At 25.1% G+C, this 27,521-nt stretch overlaps 1 protein-coding gene across 2 annotated transcripts; it reads left to right on the forward strand.

The window, feature by feature from the left end:
* LOC112595344 (annulin) lies at positions 1–26,743 on the forward strand. Of its 2 annotated transcripts, none has more exons than XM_025340500.1 (14): positions 1–313; positions 11,341–11,571; positions 19,403–19,539; positions 19,640–19,769; positions 20,019–20,248; positions 20,372–20,546; positions 21,453–21,591; positions 21,690–21,959; positions 22,542–22,621; positions 23,283–23,427; positions 24,409–24,551; positions 25,302–25,471; positions 25,588–25,724; positions 26,475–26,743. In XM_025340500.1, exons 1-14 carry the CDS (start codon positions 196–198, stop codon positions 26,608–26,610), a joined length of 2,241 nt encoding a protein of 746 aa, XP_025196285.1. In that variant the 5' UTR covers positions 1–195; the 3' UTR covers positions 26,611–26,743. The 2 variants fall into 2 exon arrangements, with proteins under 2 accessions (XP_025196285.1, XP_025196287.1); XM_025340502.1 differs by lacking the exon at positions 1–313 and adding an exon at positions 5,484–5,741.
* Positions 26,744–27,521: the final 778 nt, after the last annotated feature.

Below are 27,521 nucleotides of genomic sequence, written 5' to 3' on the forward strand. Positions count from 1 at the left end.
TATTCTTATAAATATATACATATATATATATATATATGTTATGCGTTTATGTTAGTCCGTTTATCGCACCGCACACAACGGGGGTCGATTTGTATACATAATACAATACTTAAAAATCATTCAGATAAGGTCGAGACGAAAGAAAGAAAAAAAAAAATTCCGCTGCCATTTTGAAACGCCCGATGACCGAGTACTATGACAGATTGTTTCGGACTATGCCGGTTATTCGAACGGGAACACTCGAGCGGCAAGATGGGTAACGATCCGTCTAAACCAAACGAAAACTACGTAGTGGTACCGACCGGTAACAACAGTAAGTGATCTCAAACACATCATCTTATTTTATTCATTATTTTTATTCTAGTAACTATACAATATTTTTTTATTTTTATTAAATCGTTGTTGTAATGCGTGTACGGCATATCAACAACGTACGAACAATATTCGTACGTTACGCGCACACGAACTGCTGCGGTCATTCATAATTATTGATTTGATTAATGAATTCAGATTAACGTAATGCTATGCATAGTCTACAATGTACTTAATATTATTATATTTCATAATGAACCATACATAAACGTACAGTCATCATTTTTCACGTATAAACATGATGAGTTCATTTGAAATAAAAATCATTATCTTTACTTAACATTTTTTAAAACCGTATGTAACCCGACGCGTTTTAATTTTAAAAATACAATTTCAAAACAAAATTGAATTAAGTTAAAGTTTTATACGTGTAATTTTTAAATATACAAGCAAATTTGTCATTTATATAAATGTAAATAAAATCATGACGTTATTGACAAATATTATCTATTTAGTATAATACTACTAATATTAGAGTCTAGAATAGTAGATATAAATATATTTAAAAACATTTTTCTTAACAATTTATAATGGTATTTGACTACATGGTTTTTATTTGGTTATGTTATCAACACCTCGTGAAGAATTTGCTATTAATTTAGTTTATTTGGATTTTGAACAATTACAATCAATGGGCTTTAATTAATATTAATGCAATGACCATACCTAGTTAGACTAAATGCTACCTATTGTATACTTAAGTAAAATAATTATTTGTATAAACTTAATTTTTATTTATTTTAGTACTATAATATTAAAATATGAAAGGTACTTTTACGTTTACATTGTAATACTAGGTACCTATATTATAGTAATGGATACTGTTATATTAGGTATATTACACAAATAGTAATATTACAAGAAAATTAGTAGAGTTTATATAAATGTAACTAACATAACTTAAATAACATAGAGTTATATTTTATGCTTCGTTTCAATAATATTTTATTAGAATTTAACTTACTAAATAATAATACAATACCTAATGACTAATTATAATACTTTATTTGATTTTAATATTTTATTGAACAAATAAAAAATATATTTTCTATTAATGACCATATTATAGTACTTAATATTTAGTAGATATCAAGAATTTTAAATAATTTAACATACAATTAATAATTATAATAAATAATATATTATACTATTATATGTTGGTACTTTGTACCTATCAGAATTATATTTTATTAAAAGCCTTACAGCGATTCTTTCGATATCGATATTTTAATATAATTTTCAATTATATACATAAAACTAAAAATTAATCATTTTTGATTAAAAAAAAAAAAACCAATATCGAAACATACGATTTACGAACATCACTGGGTCATCGTGGGATGAAAATAACAACCGGTTTTGATTTAAAAACGGTATTAATTGTCATCGTCGAAGGAGTATCTTGTCAACCTTGTCTTATTATAAGGATTTCTATTGCTTGCATGGATAAAACAAGTCGTAAACCACTTTTCTTTACAAAATGTCTAAGCTGTAATTATTTTGAACATTTTGTCAACGACTATTATCACTATATTAATATAATTAACAGATAATTTAATATATTTAATATCTCTTATTACTTTCTAATGTCTTATAATACATTTTGAAAATTTTTTTCTAACAAAAATTATTATAATATAAAATATTACAATAATTTTTACCAAGTTGAATTAAGTTGTACAGCTTCTAGTTTTTACTCATCTAATACGACTAAAAGTATACTGCATAGTTGATTAAAAAGTTATTATTCTTTCGTATGCTTTATAATAAAAATTTAACTTAATATATTTTCAAATTTTCAATTAACTTATATTAATCAATTTAATTATTACATTTTTTTTTTTTTTTTACATTTTTGAGATCAACATTTTGTGTTACTAAAGATCTTTATAGCAATAAAACTAACAAATTATTTTTCTGTTTAAAACTAAAAATATTATTAAATTTTTTTCAATGTCAGTGAATTTATAATGCTACTCACATCAACTTTAAGTAAATCAAAATATTTATAATTTGACATAAGCTGCTAAGACATTTTAAAATAACTACCAGTGCAACAGTAACCAGTGTAAATATTTTCTATTATCACAACCAATTCACATTTTAATTATTTTACAATATTATTATTATCGATTTTGGATTTCACAAATGATGACTTTAAAAATGTGCAAGGTTGTATCATATGATTCATATGTATAATAATATCGGAATATTATAAGCAGTATAAGTTGATTGTCTTTTTACATTAAAACCTTACCAGTATTGACCGTTAAACACTGATAATGGAAATCAATATACTTTATAAACTAATATTATTACTTGTTAGTTAATTTTTAATTTATATTATTAAGTAGGTTTTATCCATAATTTTTTTGCAGCATGGCTAATTTGGTTATCAATTGTATTTAAATATAAACTTAATGTGCACAATTTACGACCAAATAAAATTATACTATAAGATGTTAATTACCATAGGGAAAAAAACGTGGACAAATATTAAAGTTTAACATCTAAATAACAAGTTTTATACCTATCACAGCAATTACAATTACAAATTCATTAAAGCTGTAAAAGAAAACATTATTTTTTTAAATTTTTAATCACCTGACTTCAAGTCACGTAAATACTAATAGTTACATTATACATAAAATATTACAAAGCATATACAATTATTAATTATTATTAAACTTGGTACTCAAACATGTAACGAAAAAAGTATGGGTTTGGTGTAGCGTTAGTATGGTTATATATTATATGTATATTATTTTGGTAAAGTTACATTTGGGTATGCGAATGGGATGACTAAAGATTTTTGATTTATTTTTAAAACACAATCAAAATTCTTTCTTTAAACTAATATGATATTTTCGATAGTTTAAATAGTGTAACTAGTTTTTAAAGAAAGATTATAGTTATGTATATTATTAAATAAAGTAAAACGTGTTTTGCTATCACAAATTATTTTGTAATGAATGAAAAAAGAAAAAAACGAATAATCGAAATTAATAGAAATCCACGTTTATCTTACACTAGTTTAAGGTGACCATTTGTATAAAAATAAAAAACAAACAATTTTTTATCAATATAATAATTTTTACTTTTTCCAGTTATATTTAAGTTACAATTTATTAAAATGATAAAATAATAATTATAATATGTTACTCTTTTTAAAATTGTGTTATATTTTTTAACACATTGATATATTTTTTTTTTTTTACAAACACTATTTAATTTTATGGAAATAACAGAATTAAAACGTTACTATCTTTTAAAAACGCGATAAAAAACGTCCCGTTCGGAGTTTGTCGACACAACGGGACATGATCAAAAAAGAATAATCCCATTTGAAACGGGACGTATGGTCACCCTACATTAGTTATACTAGTTATGAACAAATAGTAAGTATCTATGGAAATTATATTTTACCACGAATTTTATGCGATATTAATTAAACAAAAAGTATTAAAATATGAATACAAATACTAAAATATATGTAATATTAGAAAATAATTTTAAAAGCATTATGTATCTACTCGGCGAAAAACTAGTTATCAGTTTTCATCAAATGACTTAGTTCATTCGTCGAACTTTCAATTTTATAGTTGTGAAGACATATTGTCTACCTGACTATTGGAGCCATTATTTATTTAAAAAATAATACATACTTTAACCCATTGTTGATTTCTATAGTTTGTAAACATTATATCATTATTTCATGAATAAGATGCGTCGATTACAGACTGATGTATATCTTACAATTTTATTATAAATGAAAAATAATATAGGGGTAACTTTATTTAAATGTAAATTTTAATCGCTATTTTGACATTCTCTCCATAGGTTTAACGTGTTCGAGTCAATTAATCGTATACTTAAATCATGATAACGTAACCCGTATGCGAGGACTTTTAAGAACATTTTATTTATTTTACTAACATAACGTATTCTTTTTATCGATTAATTCATATTTATATTTTTAAATAATATTAGATAAGTATAAAAATCGTACCACATTATTTTATATATATTTTTAAACAATTGTTTTGTAATATCGATAATCAATATTCATTATAGTATAATGATAAATACGGACGACATGAATTATTTCTTCTACATATTTTGACAGTTGTACAAAATTGTGTATACTTGCCTCCATATACGCACACGGTTTATACGTATAAGTATGAACTAGCGTATAATTACTACTAAGCACTAGCAACATCGAAAACTCAATTATTATTTTTAATACAGGGCACAATTTTTTTGCAACATTTCATATTATTCAATTCACAGAATGTGACGTTTCACTTATTATCTTGTTGAAAAAATAAATTTTAAATAAAAACAAAGTCACAGAACCAATTAACTAAAACTATTTAAAACACAAACACTAGTAAAATACTATAATATTATAATAAGTTCTTCCAAGATGAACGATAATCTATGACTGTATTACATTATTTAAAAACCCAATAGGTCAATCTAACGATAAACCTGATGCAATTTCGGGTGAATTAATACATTATTATTATTGCACAAATCGGCTCCAGTTCTGATAATTAATTATTATTTATTTTTAACTTGTACACTGTATTATGACGAAATATATATATTTATATTATACAAACAGCTTAAAAACAATTATTTAATTATTTATAGTTAAAAATTAATTAGTTGTTATAATATAATAATACGTCAATATTTTATGAGTATGATTAAAATCGTAGGTATTTGATGAGAATATATCAAAATATTAATATAGCTATTTACAACGTTGTAAACTATAACGTAATTATAATACCTAACTTAAATAGAAATAATAGCAATGCATTGCATTGTCATAGTTACAACGTTTTCTCTATTCGTTATCGTTAAAACCATAATTTAATTTTGCAATAAAATGTATAATACTATACAAACGTTTTGAACTATAGAAAGATAAAATATTAAATGTGTACAACATAATGCTATAATAATAATATATATACAAAATAATAATCTATAGTAAAAAATAACACAATAATGGTCTTTTATTATTGAAACATTTGATTTGTCCAAAGAAATGGCAATCATTACAGTGCTGTTTTTATTATTATTCTTAGAAGATAAAGTGAATAAAAGAAAATTACGCTACTGAATTTCGAGAATGTATTTCGTACATTTTTTTATAGGGTGAAAAAAGCGAGATGTTTTCACCATTTTACGAGTAGTCATGACTCGCGATGGGCACAATAATTTAATATACCTGTTGCCTATTACTTATAGGTAATAGCCATTCCGTGTTCTCTGGTTGGAAGAAAAACACCGTATTGATACAAAAGATTAAAGAGAAAATTTACCGATTGGAATCGGCACAAGCTATTTATTGGGTAGGTATAAAAATGTCGAATTGTATTAATTTTTAAGATGTAGGCATTCCGGGTACGTGACAATAAGACGAGAACTTCGTTTTTATTGTCAATGTATAACGGGACGGTGAAATCAACCGAAAAATAACGTACAGAATTCAAAGGAGAACACTTATAAGTTATAATATATTATATTTTGTTTGTTAAGGGGAATAAAGGGATAAAATCCATGACGGCTGTAGGCCATTCATACAATCTTGGACATTGTTCGGAGCTAAACCCTATATGATATAATACATGGCGAGGTGACCAGTTAAATCTCAGTACATAACCTTGTAGAAAAAACGAAAAATTAAATCGGTAACATAAGCCATAAAAAAAATGAAGTATACAGTTCGATTTCGTATCATAACGACACAAATGAAATTATATGCGATTTAATAGTTTTAGCTTTTTTTAGAGATGGGTTTTCATATAGCAATTTATTATAACAAACGCATATTATTAGAAGGTACTTGTTTATTGTTTTGTTATCGAATGAACATAGAAAAAATCATATCACACAGACTCGATTTGAATATTTCATGTTATTATTTTCATTGATTGTAAATAAAATATTAGAAGTTATTAAATCTAGCCAATGATTTATTTAAAACATTTCTCTTTCGTTTTTTTTTTTTAATTTTGGCACGCACACGTGAATAAATTCCATGCATGTAATTTCAATACTATTTGAAATTTTGTAATATTGGTATGTGATTTTAATCCTGACGGCTACAAACTTTTTTTTTATTTTAAACATTATGGGATGTCAACACTTAGATTTATAGTTTATACTGAAAATATTTTCGGAAGTCAAAAAATTTTAAAATGTAATACAAGGTTTATTATAAGTATAACTTTATAATTGTTGCTTTTAGAAATTAAAAATTATTGAAAATACATAGCTTAAAATTGTTTAAAGTTTTAATTTTAACGAATTCCGTTAAAATCACGAACATATGTAAATTAATATTTACAATTTTAATAAGTATAAGATTTGAAAATGTAAATATAATATTTCTCATGCTTTGGTTAGAATTTAAAAATATCAATTTTTATGGATATTTACCATTTAAATATTCACAAAATCAAATATTTTAACGATAAATAAACTATTTTTAATTTATAGATCTGAATTATATTTGATTTAAAAGAACGGGTTAATCAGTAAAATAAATAAAATAATTGAAAGAGTATAGTTTAAGTTAAAAAATGAAGAAATAAATACAAAAAAATTATAACAATTACAAATTAACTTGATAAATCTAGGAAAACAAATAGCGTCAAAAATATTAATTATCGTGTTTCAAAAAAGTCTGTGGTTGCATTTGTCATGAGTTTTGCTTTATATAACCACCGTGGACCATTATAATCCATTTTTATCAACGACTGTAGTTTGTGTAATAATAATAACTTATACAATTGAAATATAAATTTTAAATATGTATTAATTATTATGATTTAAAATAATCAGTATACTATATTAATCAAAAACAAATTTCGAAAAAGGATATAACACACTGATACCCATACTATATTTTATGAAAAGCCCCTGGGTTAATATCATTACAGGTATTGTATAATAGACAAAAGTGTAATACGTGCTATGTTTTTGGAAATACTTTCAATCTTCATTTTACCCCTTATTACCTACTAATAATATCATAAATAAATTATAAAATATCCTAAGAAATAGAAGTTGACATGCCGTTTTTGCTTAGAACCGTTTTTAAACGCTATGATCTATAATTGAATTCAAATGTACAACATTCATTAAACAGTGGTAAGTGACCTATTCAATGACGAGATACACTTAAAATCCACTCAACAGTAGAACAACATCCCCAGTTTTTTTTAAAAATAATTTGCGTCGTATCGTTATTTAAGATTATGGTTGTATTTTTTGAAAACAAGTTGAATATTATTATTAAGATAATCTCATCTCCTGATTCCTACACAGTTATTTTAATTATACACTAAAATTGTATTCCATTCTCAGTGTCGCTGTACTTTTTATAGGTACTCATTAATTTTGCTTGTACTTATTATATAACAATATTCACAATAATAACACGGTGTATTATCATTGTACTTATCTATGCCTAAAACGTTAGAGCATGGTATTATTTTGTTAAATTTCGTGTGGGTGACAACTAAAAATTATAGTATACGGGTATTTTGTTTCATTTTTTTGACTACAATCTGCTTACAAGTTACAATAGCTGTATAATGTTTTAGAAGTGTTTTATATAATCAAAATTCAAAATGTAACGTTTTGTACAATAGGTACTATTGCTTATACTACAATTTTATTATTCTAATAACTTTATTTATATATATAAATAATATATATTTAGGTTGTCTTAAGATTGTTATAGTAATTTGGAGCTATCTAGTACCTACCTACATTTACAACCGTGATCAATGAGGTAATAGAAGAGCGTATTTCTGTATTAACAGCGTGCTATATTTACATATCTAAATAAAACTGATTATTTTCATTATAATATGTACCAGAAAATAAGGTAAATAAAAATCCACGAATAATATTTGTCATTTGCAATAGTCTTTGTGAACGAATTTGAATTTGAAATCAAATTTTACTATATTATATCTGATATAATCGATAAAATAATTCATATGAACATGTAATGCAAACATCGAAATCGGTAAGTAATACAATCCGAAATGCCATATTTCTTAGTCATATCATAATAAATAAAAATTATATTATATTATTAAATTATTACCAATGTACTTGTTTTTATTAATCGAAATTTTATTATAATAAATATAATTTTTCATTTTGTGGATAAAATTATTAATTAATACTCGAATTTATATCTATATAACAATAATAAATAATAATACGCCATACTAAGATTAAAATATTAATATCATTAGCTAATATTTTTTGGAATTAACGTATATTTTATATATAATTTAATATATATTATATATAATGTAAATATTTTATTTATTATTTTATATGTCTTACATTGTAACAAATACGTCTAATATAGCAAGTGATACATTTTTACTTTTTATGTGTTTGGTACGTAGCTAACTATTGTTATATACGTATAATAAATTAGGACTGCAAAGTACAGATAATATTAGTTGGTATTTATAGGCATTCGTGCTGAAAAATCCGTTCAGCCAACATGTCATAATTATATTCTTATTATTATTGTCTTTTTATCGAGTGTTACAAAACGTTAGGCACAACGCGCTTCGCGAGAACTCGTATTTTTAGATTTCAAGTACTTCTACAATAATATATTACGCTAATTTTATACATAAAAATAAATCTACCGTGAACAGTATAAAGAACCACCCACTTACTGTGGTATTAGGTACACGTGACTACGTGAGCGTTGTCCATACGCCGACAACGATCGTTCAGTGTATTTTTAGCGTATCTAAATTATAATGCGCTACAGCAATAATAATTATCATAATATTATGCGATTTCTTAATGGAACGTTGAGATTTTATCCTATTTTATTAGTTAAAATACACGTCACATGTGTGTATAATACATTAATCCCTAAAATATATATTTCAAATAGTTTTCTAGTACCAATATTTTAACGACCTACAGCCGTGTGCTTTGATATTTTTATCCCTCACCCACACCTAGTCAAGCATTACTAAATACTAAATAGCACATACGTTATATAACATAACTTGTCGGTCAGCATGATATAGTAATAAGTAATAACTAACATAAACGAAAACATAATAAAAACTTTCTTATCACAGAGCACAAACTGTAGGACAGTCTAAGTTGTCAAACATAGACACTGTTTTGTTTTAAATTATTGTTATCCTTGTGTGTACCTAGCAATCGCCAAAATATTATTTAAAATACTTTAACAATTTTCGGTCGTTTAATATATATACATATTATATTCCCAACGAAATATTGATACAAACAGTGTAACAATAAACGGTTTATTTTAAACTTAAAACATTATATTTATAAAAAAACTGTTAATAATTTAAAAGCTAAATCTACGTTTGGAAGATGTTAACTGTTAAACCTACAAAATTCCGCATATTATTACCTAGTTGTGGCAATCATGTCAATCGATAGATCTTAATATTATTCTTATAACAACATTTTACTATTGTTAGATATTAGACAAGTTAAAGAGTAGTTAAATGCGTACAATTTAACTAAGTGTTATATTTGTTTAAACTAAGTCACAGTTGATTATTTTGTCCATAAATAATGAAACCATTACATTTCTTTATCTTAGATTAGGTTCTATAAAAAACTACAGAATATTGCTAAAAAAAAAATAATAATATGTTGTGTTATAACATTAGTATTTGGTTATACTGCAATGTTACGAGTACAATAATGGCCTTAAATCAATATTTTTCTACCATACAGATTGAGAGAACAAATCTTTGTATCACCAGTTTATGTCAGTATGTTTATGTTATAGGTACCTAACTAGTACTAGTACTTGGTAGATATAATATCTTCCCACATATTAATGTTGTTTTACATCCTATATAATTTATATTTAAAAAAAATATGAATATCTTTGATTAAAAGTAAAAGTTAGTAGATTGTATAGATGTAATATACTAGATAGATAACGTCAATTTTTAAAATTTTTTTTTTATGACATTATACATAAGAAATGTATACGAATTATAACCAATGAATAGTGTAAATCTTACAATTCATGTAACTTAATTTTATCAATAAGATGCCGCATTCATTAAATTGTATCTTAGACAATACGATATATTAATATATGTGATGTTGTGGTGGGAATAGCGGCAACAGGGATAGGAGGACAGGACTCGTTTTAGAAATTTTAGTATTTTCTATCATACGGACACTTAATTCTTCGTCTTGTTATGGGACAACTTCGAGATGAGTGCGTTAAAAATGTGCTTCTTATATTATACACGTGCGTGAAATTGTGTAGATACACCCACGCCAGCCCATTAATCGTATGCCCTCCGGAGTATATATCGTTGTCATTATTTTGTACAGCGGCGGTGACGATTAAATATAGGTAATGTTGTCGTAATCGTCATCATCATCGTTATCGTCGTGGTTGTTGTTTACATACTTCTTATGCAATTTCATCCTACTCGCTGTATGAGCATCATAATATCCGGTGGTTGCGGTGCATGTGACGTTCGTTTATGCACGTGTCGTACAAGGATTCTATATTATAAACATTGAACAGCCCACGAAAAACTCGAGCACGAGAAAAAAGTTTTTTATTAAAACATTCTCAAATTCATATTATGTGAAAAACTAAGACAACTATATTGAATAATATTATATAGTGCACTGGTGCATTGTTTTAATTTCTTTTTAAAAGATAATTTTTTGTTACAATACGTTTGGTTTTAAAATATGTATTTAAAATAGGTTTATTAATATAAAAATACCCTTAACACGCATTATTTATAAATAGATATTATTATATTTTTCAATTAAAATGTGGTCTGAGAATTTTTACCCATAGTTAAAATTTATAAACCATAATATTACTTTTTTGTCGTATAAATGTAAAATTCAATTGTTGGTTTTATTTTGCAGTGATTCGCCGATCGACAAATACGAATAATATGGGTCCACTTAATCTGGAATGGATTAATTACTGCTTCGTGAAGAATGGACAAAAACACAGGACCAATAAGTATTATTGTATGCACGAAAGAAATCCAACTTTAGTGGTACGCAGAGGACTTCCTATTTGTTTTTACTTGAAATTCGACAGAGAGTTTGATATGGCTAATGACAGTGTGTCATTTATGTTCAAATTGACTGGTAATAACCTTCAATTTTATTATACCTAATGTAATATAATCACGTTTGATATTATTATTTATTAAATTAGACATAAGCATTTTTATTTAGTTAAGTTAGTGCACATGGTTGTGAAATGCGAGAATTAATATAACCATCATGCTGAAAAACTTTAATTATATCAAAATAATGTTGTATGGTTTAATTGGTATTTTCATTAGACAATGGGTCTTATAAATGGAGAACTAAAAACAATAGAAAATTGACAAATAATACAATTGAACATTATCGCCGTCCAATACCACGATACATGCATTATGCATATTGAATAAGGATTATATTAATCAAATCTGAATCAGGCTCGAATAGTTTTCTGTATAATTTTCAAAACTATTAAATGCATATAAAAATATCTCAGTAGATTGTTCTGTCAATAATGGTTAATATGACAGTCATGAAATAGGTGCATTAAGATTTCGTAGTAAAAAAAATATAAATTTAATAAAAACAAATGAACAATGGTTATAGTCGCCACACAAAATATCTGCATTCTACCTAGATGGCAATATGTACTAAATAAAAACACGATGATAGTCATTAAAATCATTCATAATGCATTATTATTTATTATCGATTGTACATAGGAAATGCGTCCAGCTCGTCGAGTAGGTGTTTTTGACCTAACACAATATGCCTGTATTGATGTTATGATTGCATAAATATTAATTTAATATTGTATTAACAACTGAACCCCACGTGACTTAGGAACCGTGTTACAGTAAAAATTAACATGCCTACGCATATATGTGCAGTACATGTTGCACATTATGCATTAAAAATATAGTAGGTGGACTCAATGCACGTGTACACTGTACACGCGTTGTCATTGAAAAATATAAGCAAATGATTATTTGAAATAGTTTTTTTGCTTTGTTTCATCCTTGTCCTAGTTGAATTATTTCTAAATTTTTTCTTGGCCACCTAATCAACGGGCCTCACTCGTCTGTTATAAAATAATATTCTTTGAAAAAAATTGTTAATCCAACCTAGTTCTTAAAATAACATGTCATATTTGTCATTAAAGAATGTAATATAAAAAAATAATTATCGTATTTTTGAACTTCTGCAAAATCATTATAATATAAACTCAATATGGGCGGAAATAATATTTCGTAATTTCCCACATATTTAATAAAATCCAGCTATTTAAGGTACAGAAGTCGCTGTATTATGTTATGAACAGACTATCTTAAAAACATATAATATTACATATCAACAATATTAAGTATATATTAATTTATTTTGTATAATTTCAATGAAACAAAATTAATATTTGATGGCTATGTACTAATGTTCAAAATTTGAGGGGAATTTATTTGATATAACGCCTGGTAATATTAAAGATGTTGGTTTGTATAATGAATATAGGTCATTAGGATTTGGGAACATTAAATCTTAAATATTTATCCACATATAAAATAGTTTTTTTTTTTATAAAAGGCATATTTAGGTACTACAGCATTACAAGTTAATTTCAAGTTTTGTGAAAACACGAAAATCTTTATTAGTTATAACTTATAACTTATAAAATTATAACCCTAAAGACGTAATTTTTCCTAAGAATTTGATACATATTTACATTTTTTATTTTTATTTTAAAATATTTTGTTGTCTGGAATAATCTATTTATATAATAATCATAAATATTACCGAAAGAAAAATGTATAAATTATATTTTTCACAGAATGTCTAAGATACCTAAAGATTTTGATCTATGACTAAAATGAATAATTTATTATTTATTACAATTTTAAAGTTTACTTTCATACTAATAATTAAATTGGCTACTTAAAATCTCATAGAAGTTTGCTTATGTTATATAAATATAAATTTAAATGATGATTAATTTAGTTCTGTAAATAAAATATTCTGCTTCATTATCATATCACCTTGATCATAAATCATAATGTCTAGTCAATATTCGTATTTTTTGAAATAATAGTATCATGTATCACATTAATTTTAGGCGTTGTCAAAAAAAAAGTAAAAACTAGAAAATATTATCAATTCATACAAGACAGACAATTTCATAATTTTCTAATCATTCTTGCGTTCTTGGCAGAGCCCAATAATTATCATTACCGGTAGGTAACATTTACGTTAAATTACTACACGGCGTGTGTCCACTTTAAAATAAATACTTATGCCTATTTAAAATAATTGAATTAAATAGATAACTAACAAATAGTTGTTATTATTATACAATAGTATGTTATCCATTGACTCACGTTATCATTTTACTGTGATACAATTTAATATTTTTAATATTCTTTTATATAAAAAATAACATTTATTTATATTTTACTTTTACTTTTAAATAATCCCACATGATTCCTGTAGCTAGTGAATAATAGCTAGTTATAAGTATATATTTCATAATACTACATCAATAATTTCGCCTCTGCCAATTTATACATTATTTTTTAATTTACTTAAGAATGTTTATTGTATAAACTTACCTCGTACATGACTAACTGTTAGATTTCTGCTGTACACATTTATTATTAACAATATTATTTAATATATTTGCATTTGAATATTGTTGTATACATTTTTTTGTCTGCTACGTACTTAATTTAAACCATATTTTGATTTACAGACTACATTGTGTTATGATGGAATAAATACCTATAATATGAATTATAATAAATTGATTCAGTGTTTGCCATAACAGTGACACGTATATGTAATGTAATATGTGTAATATGATTAATATGATATATGTGTATACATGTATGTTTAAAAAAAAAGTATAAAGTCTTATAGAAAAAAATACTATAAATTATGTTCTTTGTTATATTTAGTTAAATATAAATAAAATAAAATAAAAATAGTTTATTTTTTAAGCAGGGGCACACAAGTTACAAAAAAAAAAAAAACTGAGCTAGATTGTATAAAATAAAAATATTTTTTTTAAGTGTGTAAAAAAAAAAATTTAATTTATCGAAGATGTTAAAAAATACCATAAAATGCGGAATGACAAAATATGAAAAAAATTACAAAATAGTAGTTCAAAGTTGAGTTTATTGTTACATAATTTAAATAATGAACTAGGAAAACTATTTCTTATTGTAAGTTTAAAAAAAAAAAGTAATAATTTATAAATTTACAATACTGCTTATTGACTATTATTATAAACATACAGGGGTTAAACTTGTATTATTCACCTAACAATTACCATTAGATTTTTTGCATTTATACATCTAAGTTTAAGTTTAATCTTAAATGAAATGAATTATTTTAAAGAATCATATTATTTCAGTGTTTTAATTAAAAATATAACTATAAAAATGATACAAAGTTAGATTTTAAGTTACTCAACAAACTACACGTTTTGTTGCATTAATTTTACAGTACGTAATAACGACGAATCATATATCTTTGATTATTTTCTTCACGTATCTTGTTCAAAAATCTTCTTCATTAATTGCATTACTAGTAGTTTTATAATTTATACTATACATCAAGTATATAATTATGAATTAATATCCAAACATCTATAAGGTATATGTATAAATATATTGTATGTATATAGTATGTATATACCATACCTGTGTACTATATATGTATATTATACATAACTTTTTTTTTTATAGTGAAGTGTATTTAGGATAACTTAGTTGCTTAACTGAATATTCTATTTAATTCACATTTATATTTAAAATATAATAACAAATTTCTAGTTGCAATATAATTATACGAAAACTCATATGTAGCAGCATAAACTTATGTTTAGTATTCTGATTTTGTAAAACATTTGCACGCCTTTATTATAGAAATTGTAATTTTTACATTGAATAAAATTATTGTCTGTCTTAGCCATTGGTGTTGTTAAAATAATAAACCTGAATTAAGTTTAGAATAATTTTTAAAAAATATAAAACAACAATATACGAAAAATGCTAAATTATTCTTACTGTACTTGCTAAAAAAAAAGTCAAATAAATAAAATGTCACAACTTTAAATAAATAGACACGGAATTGGCTCAAGATTTTGTTTAAAGCATAATTATATTATAGTAAGATTGTTTCTATATGTATCATTATTTATTAATTAATTTAATTTATGATACGTATATTATTAAAAAGATTGTATTTACTAATTAATACAATACATTTTTATATTAATTATATTTCTTGAAAGTAGATAAATAATAGACTTCTCATAAAATTATTCATTAATTGACAAAAATATAAATATTTGAAACATATACAACGTTATTGCAGTCCACTTCATACTGAATAAAATTCATTAATACTTTTTTCTCTAAAAATTAAATATTTGATAATTTTCAGTGAAAACAATAAATAAATACTCAAGTTTGAGAAATAAAATAATAATCAAAACTTAAATTTTATAAAATTTGCAATCTTGTGTCATTTTTAGGCTCGTTTTGACATTATAACACCATTAACACCCCTGAATACATATGAGTAATTATTTTTTTAGGTTCTGTATGTGAATTATGACATATTTGTTTAAAATTTATATAATAGATCTATAATTAACTTGTGATGTAGAACTACAACATTTTGTCGTAAAAATAACAAACTTACAATTAAAAGTAAATTTATTGTCTGAAAAATTAAAAAAATTTCAAGTAAAATATTTTGCGAACAAATATTTTTATGTTTTGAATCTTTTATAATTGTTCTGTACTCGAAAATTGACAAATAATAACAAATTTTCAGTGTAAAATATATTGTGTATTTAACACTAGTAGTTTAAATTAAACTTTTAAATATTACAGTTTTGGTACACATATTATAATATTATTAGTTATTCAATGTAGAACATTTTACTCATCGGTTATTTAATTTCTAAAATAATAACTGAACCCATTAGACTTAATTTTCTACAACAATCAATGATTTGATAGTTGCGTCTAATGTTTATATTTCATTATATTATAGCTAAATAATTGTTGTATGAATTAATACGTAAAATTATTAAATAAACCTTTTCGTAATTATCAATAAAAATTATAATTGTATACTCGTACATTTATCATTTGTATACACATTGAATGAATATAAAATCATGTGATATTTTGAAAACAACCTATACACTAAATCTCTGTTTAAAGGGGCTGCAGTTCGTGTTTTAAGGAAATTAATATAGGCAATATAACATGATATTTAAGTGACTTATAAGTGTGTGCAATGTAAACAAATATAAGTGTGTATGAGTCTAATATGAAATCGTTTTCAGTCAGTATTTCCTAGAAACCGTCCTAGAAATATAAAGTTAATTTTTATAAACTTAACACCTTAATGGATATTAGTCCAACATTACTGCTAAAGTGCTAAAAATAACAGTATTGCTATAGCAATGACCAACCATTAGCTACTATTCCTGTCTTAGAAAATCTGCAAAATGGTATAAAAAAGGTTTTGTTTCATTAATTGGACATCACAGTATGGGATACATATTTGATTTATATAAAAACACTTTAAATGTCCCAACTTGAGATTCAAATATTTTAGAGATAAACTCGTAAAAAGTTAAATTCAAATTCCATTAAATATAACTGTCCCAAATGTAATTGGTGTAGAGATCTTCTAACTTTTAAGACATACTATACTGTACGTAATCCTTAAATCATTGTAAAAATTGACTACTGCGAGTCTTCCTTCAAGTCATTCATTGTCGATTGTATTTTATTTGTATTTCATCAAATTAACTTATTGTATATAATGTACAGATTGTAAATTTTCAATAACGCCATTTTTTTTAGTAAATAAAACATGTAACTACTGAACAATTATTAATCACTCAAAAACAACAAAAACCAAAAACATCTATTAAGAATGAAATAACTAATTAATAATTTCAAAAAAATATTTCACCTCTATCTAACTACAAGAGAAAAAAGTATTTAAGAAATTGTGTGGTGTGTTATAAGTTATAACTTATAAAGAAAATCAAAGAAAATAAACATCGTTTCAGTGTAAAAGTTGTATAGTTTCTGTATGTGCAGGAAAATGCTTTGAAAGTTTTCACAAAGACAAAAATAAAAGTACAGTTTATCTTTTAATAATATCTAATAAACATATTCACATTTACATAACATGTCTATACTTTGTTAAAAATTTAATAAAAAGGACTTTGATTAAAAATGTAAACCGTGATAGGTATTAATTTTAAATTAATTTTAATGATATTACTATTATAGCAGTAATATGAAATTTTTTATATACGTACTTCATACATTTGATGTATTGGGGCATTACTGCTATAAAAATAATGAAAAAGTGAAATTTTTTTGATAGTTCCGAAGAAAAATAACAAAATGAAGCTCCATTATCGTATTAATTTATTTTATTGGTAATTAAATAAAGAGTTAATTTCTAGCAAATTTAAGTTGAATTTATTTATAAATAATCAAATAATAAATATAATAAAATTATTATTAATAATGTATATTGCATAGTATTATTATTATACTATAATAAGAAATTAAAAATTCAATTTACTTTCTACGTTTTTATTTTTTTTTCATTAGCAAGAATTGTTCAATATTAATTACTTATTTTAATAATGTATGTGGAATTTGACAAACAGGCATATTTTAAGAATAATTGTAATGCATGATTATAAAATAAACACTAATAATAAATTATAAGAGCAATTCTCAAAAGAATAAATTATAAAATATTATACACTAGTTGGCGACTTGGATATAAGTCTTTCAATATACTTCTTAGTTATCATGACATGTGCTTAAGAGGACGTCATACCCACATAAGTTGTCTCCGTCTTGCAAGTACGTAACATTTACATAGCAAATTTACGTTCAGCAGATTACGTTTAACTATGTTAGTTTATAAATAAATCGATCTATTATGAATCTTGATTATAAGAACATTATCTGTGTTCGTATGTTGGGTTTTTACGATTATTCAGTTTTTAAATGAGTTATGACTATTATGACTATTATGAGTATTTTTAATTTGCGCTATATTATATACACATAACTTGTTAAAAAATTAACCAATCGTAAAAATCCAACATACCAGTTCTGCTAATATTCTTACCTTCAAGTTTCATAACAGGTCGATTCACTATAATTTTTAAACTTACGGAGCTAAACGCGATCTGCTAAGCATATATTTGCTTAATACGTACTTTTAAAACGGAGATAACACAGCGGATATGGCATCCTCTTAATAATTAATACTTCATTCATAATTATCTTCATCTATACTGACTATATTGTTATTTCCCAATTTTAGTTTTATGTATAATTAATGTCCAATCTATATTACTCATATTCAATGACATTTATAATTTTTAATATTTTAAATTATCTATTGGCTGTTTATATTGTATCATAAAAAAAATTAATTTACTGAAGTTTCTTTATAATTTTTTACTTAACTGAGTTGAAATTGTTGAAAAATAATAATAAGTAAACATCATTTTTAAACATTTAAAAAAATATATCATCAACTTGTTCAGGATTACATTTAAGTAAATTTTTATCTTTGATGAATTCTTAGTTACCTTTTAAAAAATTAATCTTTGAAATATTTTATCAAACAATATTATCTAGTTGGAAAATATATAGACATTTATATGAACACAATTATATTAAAATTGAACGAAATTATAAAATTATTTTTTTAAATTTATTTTATTTTATTAAAAATGGCTAAAGTTGTTTTAATAGAAAGCTTATAAATTCTGCGTTGATCTGGTAAGTAATTAACAGTAGGTATTACAGTGAACAAAATTATTTTAATTTTAATTATTGAATATGTTTATACAATTATGTTATATATATTTCAGAAGCGGGAGATGCAAATTTTGGAAATAATACTATGGCTGCTGTGCCTTTAAAGGGAAATCCAAGTAACGGTAATGGCCATTGGTCAGCGTACGTGATGTCTACTGACGACATAGACACAAATGTGCTCAGCGTTAGGGTAAAAAATTTTAAGACAATAAAATTAATTTATATTTTATAAATTTATATGGAATTGATAAAGCTAATTTTATTGTTTAAATATTAACAACGGTTTATAGATTACTCCTCCGAATAATTGTATTGTGGGACAATGGATATTTGACGTAGACACCCGATCAGGACAAGAAGCAGCTATGTTCTCAGCTCAGGGAAATCCGATTTACATACTGTTCAATCCATGGTGTCCAAGTAAGTACTTATAAATTATTGCTGTATTGCGTACTTTAAACTGATTTATATTTGTAACTGGCAACTGCGACTTACAAGTTACAAATTCATGTTTTTGATGTGGACTTAGCTAAATTTTATTAATTTAAATTAATTTAATTTATTAACTGGTTAATCTTTTTTCGTGTATTTAATTTATGTAAATATGTGTGGGAATTTTTAATTTAAATATCACATATGTATAATCGATATTATGTTTTTTTTTTGAAGCGGATGAAGTGTATATAAAAGACGATGCGCTGCGTGATGAGTACGTGTTGAGCGAGGAAGGACTCATGTGGCGTGGAAGTCACAGCAGGCAAAAAGAAGTGATGTGGAAATACGGTCAATTTCAAAAGAACATGTTGGAAAGCAGTTTCTTGTTGTTATTGAAAATCAGAAGATTAGCACTCATACACTGCAGTGACCCGATAAAAGTATCAAGAAACCTATCAGCCGCAGTGAGTATTAACTATTCGTTTTGGAAACTTTCAAACTTTGTAAAGTAAAAAAACTATGAGAACCTTATTATTATTTGGTAAGTTACAACTATTGTTTATATGTTCATGATATTTTGTACATAGGTAAACGCCCCTGATGAGTTAGGAGTTGTTCAAGGCAATTGGACTGAAGATTTTTCCGGCGGAACCGCACCCACTAATTGGCTAGGAAGCGAAGATATATTAAATCAATTCATTAAAACTAAAAAACCCGTCAAATACGGACAGTGTTGGGTGTACGCTGGAGTACTAACTACAGGTTGTTATAAGTTATTATGATCTATTTAAAAGAATTTTAATGGAAGATAAGTGTACCGGCGCGTACCACCTACTTCAAATTATCTCATCGCACCGTTGTATACATTATTTTGTCTGAACCAAACAATGCATTTTGAGTTGTTATACTGTAAATTTTTTATACCATATAAATATAGACTATTTAGTTTAATTAAATTAATATTTTGGGCCAAACATTTTATTTTTTATTTTGAATGTTTACTTATTGTTTAGTACACTTATTTCATTTGGTTAAATTATTTTCAAAAAAAAGAGTTTTACTAAGAAGATTGTAGGTCACTACTGCAAGAATGATTTAAAAACAATTCAAAGAAAAACAATAAATTTTAGACATTCGGAAAAAAAAGTTAACTGATTTTGATTTTCGTACATTATAAAATGTTATCCATCCTGTTCCATTAGCGAACGGACGTAAATTTTAATTATAATTTGAAAAAATTCAATTTTTTAATTTTTTAACTACATTATATAATAATATAAGACTTAATTTTTACAAAGTATTCCATACGATCTATAGACGATTTTCCACAGAGTTCAATTTTATTTTTTCAGAATCAAAATCAGACATCGTAAACTAATTTTAATTTTGTCAAAACTTAAGGGTTTTTCAGCTAAAATAGACAGCAGTAGCGAGGCCCCTTAAATAATTGTATCGTAATATAATAACTAGACACGAGATATGATCGGTCGGATCGATAAGAACGACCGTTAATATCTGCAAAACTACAACAGTAAAAATAAAAATAAATCGTAGAAGATATAAATTAAGTATTACTTATACAGAAAATTTGAAATTTTATTATTTTTGTGTACCAACCTATAACCTATGCATTTCATATAATATAATAATTTTAGTGTATACTTTTAGTGTGCAGAGCTATCGGAATACCTTGCCGTCCGGTGACCGCATATTGTGCAGCTCACGATACACAAAATAGTTTGACGATCGATTATTTAGTCGACGATGAAGGCAAAATAATAGAGGAACTACAAACTGACTCAATTTGGTAAGTACTAGTTGTGTAGATAATATTACAGAAATCAATAGATAAGTTTATTACACACGTTTTATGTATACCATACCTTGTACCGTGGCCAATGACAGGAACTATCACGTGTGGAACGAGGTTTGGATGGCTAGGCCCGATCTGAACGTCTTGGACCGGAGCTGGCAAGTGATCGATGCCACACCGCAGGAGCTGAGCGAAGGTCAGTTCAAATGTGGTCCAGCCAGCGTTACAGCCGTAAGAAATGGTGACATAAGAGCACCGTACGACACAGCTTTCGTGTATTCCGAGGTTAACGCCGACAAGGTATATTGGAGATACTATGGTATATCTCAGCCGATGAAGCTGTTGAGGAAGGACACGGAAGCGTAAGTCTTATTCTATACTATTCGAACACAATAGCTACGTAATTATGCAGTACATGTATCGTATATCGAAATCAGTGTTGGATTTGATGGCAATGCGAGAGGTGTATTGCTCAAAGCTACGGAATGTTTTAAAGACCTTTGTCTTTAGTTTATATTTAATTCTTTATTTTAAAGGGTCCTTATAACCTAAATCCTAATCCTTTTTATTCGCGTTACTGCAATCATTTTTTTTTTTTTTTAATTATTAATGAGAATATCAAATATACCATTTTCTATTATCTATTAAGTATATTTTCATAGTTTATTTAATAACGGTGTACTTACGCGTTTATATTTGGTACTTACTACTTTTAGATCTTTTTAACCAATATTGTTGTATGCAATTATATATTGAAGAAATATATAAAAGTTTTATGGGAGCATAAAATACCATACGCATTGTTTTCAATATAAAGCTTTAATTACTAATTACATTTTCTTCCGGTCTTCTGTGGTGTCATCGATCCGGCATTGATCATAGACCATAGTACGTTATATTATATTCGTTTTTTTTATTGATATGTATTTATGTTTAACTATTAGAATCGGCAAACTAATCTGTACGAAAGCGGTTGGAACATGGGAACAGGAAAACATTACAAACAACTACAAATATCCTGAAAGTAAGTTTTGATATATTTGTAAAGGTAGGGTTTAAATTTAATATACATCTTAAATATATCGATATTTTATTAAATATTTATAAGATATTAAATATTAAATAATAGATTAGAGTTATCGATATATTAATTACGAAATGAAAATAATGAATGGTAAAATAACCAACGTTCAAAAAAACAAAAAATTGTATGATATTATAGATTGACTTATGAATTTTCTACATCCATATAGTGAAATCAATCTCTTTATGAACTGAATGGCTAGTTAGTAAAATTACAAAATTACATAAATATTAAATTATAATTCGTTACATTAAAGTATAAACTTTAAATAATTATTACAAGATTGATAATTGTTAGTTAATTAAATTATATTTACCTATATTGTTTTATAAACAAAAATATATAATATTTTATTTTTAATCATATCTTTATAATTTATTATATATATTCACATATTTTTAAATAATTTTATTCAATAATAGTTTATTTCAAAATAAAAAATTAAGAAAATTAATGCATAAACATGTTTAAAAAAATTCATTTAACATAAGTGTTTTTGTAATAGTTTCATTGAAAAAATGAATGCATTGATAAATGTGTAAAAACACAATTTTCCTATAAAATGTTTTTAATCCTTTGTCTTTTTAAATGTTTTTTTCAGAGTCAAATGAAGAAAGAATCACTATGCATAAAGCATTAAAGCAAAATAATAGTATATTTAGCCGTTATTATTTGAATGAAGATTTTAATGAAATTAAATTTGATTTCGAGTTAGTTGATGATATTATCGTGGGAGAAAACTTCAGGTTTGAATTAAATTATTTTACTTTAACATATTAAGCTAATACGTTTACCAAATTTTCAATGTTTTTAGTTTAAATTATTTAGATTTTAAACATTAACACTACTTAGATAAAATAGTAGGAATATTTAAATAATTATTCTTTTTAATGTTCCAATGACATTTATACTTAAAAATTAATATTATCATCAATTAAAAACAATTTACAGCAAATAATTGATATTCAATAATTAGAAATATAGTGAAATAGATATCTGTAAAACTAAAAGTAGGTACTGTTTATAGTAAAATAATAATGATTAATGATATATGATACTTAGGATGTTTGTAGTTCTATACCTATGTGTAATACTAGAACATCGATAATATTATTATACATCGCTGTTGTTGCCCATCATTAGCACAGGGTCGTTCTTAAACAATTTCAAAGGAGGATCGAACCTATTTTCGAATTAATAATTATTATAGACGTATTTATCAAAAGTTTGGGGAAACTCAAATTAATTTTAGTTTTTAATGAGAGGCTACATTTTAAATAAGTAAAACATGAAAATTATTTAAAACTTTAAAAGTGATAACGCATCTAACTATCCGATGATTAATGATCAGTGATAAAATGTAACTTTCTGTGACTATTGGATATTGATTCATTTAAATATATAGTGTATTGATAGTTTGCGGTAATATTCGTAACAATAACCGATACCATCTAAGTATTATCTTTATTTAATAATGTTTATTCATAGATAATAATTATTATCTATGTGGTTATTAGTTTTTTCTGTTCATAATGGGAAAATTTATTATTAAATTAAAATTTTGATCATTGATCGTTATTATTTTATTAACAAAGAGTTCAATTTTTATACATAAATGTTATCATAGAGGGTGGCTAATACCCTCTTCGCTACTTCTCTCTGCGCCTGACTAGTTAAATTATATATTTATAATAAAGTTTCAAGATCATTTACTTTAACCAATTTAGGGTCGCGGTGAGAATTACAAACAAAGGCCATAAAGATTATACAGTAAAAGTGATATTGCGAGTCGACACGGTTGACTACACTGGTAAAAATGGATCTCTCGTCACCAAAGTCGAACAAGAAAAAGTAGTGCTTCACGATCCAGGTAAGAGTCTCCGCTTGTATATAAAAATATGTGAGGTTACTACTGCAGATTTAATCCTATGTACGTAAACAGTGAAGCGTGTGCATTATTATGAATTTACACGACTGATAGATTAGCTGTTTAAATTTGTAATAATAGTTATTATTATTATTTAGGTATATGGTAATATGGTAATATTCAGAATATGAATATGAAATATATGGTTACAACATAGGTAATAATAGTGGTAGTAGAAAAAATTGCTTTCTAAGGATATGTCCCCTCAAATAATTCATAAGTACATAAAAAAAGTTACATTCTCACATTCGACAAAATACTTTTTTATAGTTTGAACTAATGAAACGATTTATCATTGTTATATTTATTTTAATTATTTTAAATTTAATTCTATTTTTTGTCAATTTGTTAACCTATCTTTTCTCATAAATAATGTCAACAAACCAAATAAGCATACAATTTTTTCAAAGTTTAGAAACATCAAGTACCTATTTAAACTAAAAATTATAAAAATATTTGAATATTAATTAATTTGGGCATTTTTGAGGTTTTGAATATCTATTAGGTAAGCTAATAAAATCTGATTAATTATAAAATTGTAGAAAGGGAACTGAGTAAATTTTTTACTGTATTAAAATATATTAAGTTGTTAACCCACTCTCCAATAATTGTACTCGATTTCTGCTATAAATTTTAAAATACAATGTTAAACATTAATTTAAATTTTATCTATAAAAATGCACTATTTGATAGGATCGAACATTGAATTTGTCCAAACTGCATTGACATATTTTGATTATGGTAATGACGTAAAGAGCCAAAATGTTTTCAACATATCATGTCTGGCAAGTGTGGTAGACACAGACTACGAGTATTTCGGTCAGGACGACTTCCGGGTTAGAAAACCAGATATTGTGTTCGAAGTGAGTTTTATTATTTAACACCAATTTAATACGATAATAAATTTAATTATGTTTATGTTATATAAAATAAATCATTATAATAATACTAAATTTTACTTTTTATACATTTCCAATAGATGCTCGATAAACCTGCCATATCACACGAAGTACGGGCTATTGTGAAGTTCAGAAATCCGTTACCTTTGTCTTTAAAAGATGGAAAATTCTTTATTGCTGGTTCATCATTGCCTAAAACTCTGGAGATCAAAGTTGGGTAAGTACATTCTTATAATACAATTTTTTTACAAACTAACTTGGTCAATTAATTTGTTTAATGCTCACTGAATGTTACTAGTAGCAAAATAATTACAATTATTTATACGATATTTCGATAAAAAATATTGAATTTTTTAATTAGATTTTTTTTTTAAACAAATTAGTGTAACTTATAATTTAAAAAAAATGAACTATGTAGATCATAAGCAATTTGGTTTTTTTTAAACATTTTTTTCGCCTTCTGAAAAATCGTGTTTTTGTACATGGGAGGTTTTTTTTTATGTCAATGACAATATTCGAATTTATAAGGTAATAGACAAACGTGCTTTTCCTAGTCTTTGTAATTGAAATATACATTTGTCATTATTCATTATAAATAACATTTAACCTAAACATTTTGATTCAAGACAAATACCTATTTAGTTTATATTTTTTTGATTTTATTATTAGTTTTCAAGAGCTAGGTAAGTGAAAATTATGCATCGAGTTGACTTTTTTTTGCGAGTGGTTCAGGTACATAATTGTAACGAGTGTAGCAATATTACATGTGTGGGAGGTATAATAAAAATTGTAGTTTTAATGTTTTAAGATTTTTCATCACTGTTTCACACATATAAATATCAAATAAGTTTCTCATACAATACTGATTGAAAATTAATGACTAAAACCACTTCTAAATGCATTTTTTTTAAATTCTTATCTTTGATATTTATCTGATGATATGATTATTTTATTATGTTTCCAACAGTAAAATTAGTGCAAAAAAAACGATCAGTGTGCCGTTCAAATTCACTCCACAATTCACCGGAAAGCAAGTAATTTCTGCGAAATTTACATCCAAACAATTGCAAGATGTCGATGGTTATTTGCAATTTATGGTATAAGATGGATATACATAGATGGCTTATTCTACTGTCATATCTATCGCTAAAGAGTCACATGCCTACAATTATTTTTAATGCGTGTGTGTGAACCTTTTTTTTTTTTTTTTTTTTAATAATTTTTTTTATCGCTTTAAGTTAAATAATATTAATTGATATATTTATTTTTATTTTTTTCGACATACAGCTAATATGCCATTTACTTAATTATAGCGCTATTAATAAGTTAAGGGAAAAATACAGGGCTAGACTGAATTTTAATATTAATATTAGAAATCTGGTCAAAATTTTATTTATTTTACTATAAAATGACTATCTGATGTATTTCAATCCAAACAAAACATCTATATGGAATAGCTACATAGCTTTAGAATTATATATGTGTATGTATGTGTGTGTAGTCATGAAGCTGTGATGTCTAATATAGTAATATATGATGTTTTTTGTTTAGTTTAAGAATATAGTTTTCATATTATGTGATATGTCTCTACAATATAACATTTGGGTACTCAGTGGCAGCTCGTGGGGTTCATTGAAGGTAGGGCACAAATATTTCCCTCATTTTCCATTATCACAACTTTGAACTTACCACTAATTCCTATTAATTTTTTAAATTAAATAAAATTCATTTTTTGTATATAAAAATATCTTAATATACGTCTAGCACAGCGGTTCCCAACCTGGGGGTAATTACCCCCTAGTGGGTAAAAACACGATTTTTTGGAGGGTAAAAGTTAAACTATTTATTTGTATTTTAAGTACTTATTATTCATTTACTCATGTGTATTATGACTGTAAATGAAATTGTAATAATATAATATTTTTGTTAATAGTGTTAATAGTTTTGAGAACTCTTATTTTCTTTGTTTGCAAAAATTAAATAAATTATAATTATCATCATAATATATATTTTG

Source organism: Melanaphis sacchari, unplaced genomic scaffold (genome assembly GCF_002803265.2).
Source record: "Melanaphis sacchari strain LSU unplaced genomic scaffold, SCAv2.0 Contig26_pilon_pilon, whole genome shotgun sequence".
NCBI classification, from domain to species: domain Eukaryota; kingdom Metazoa; phylum Arthropoda; class Insecta; order Hemiptera; family Aphididae; genus Melanaphis; species Melanaphis sacchari.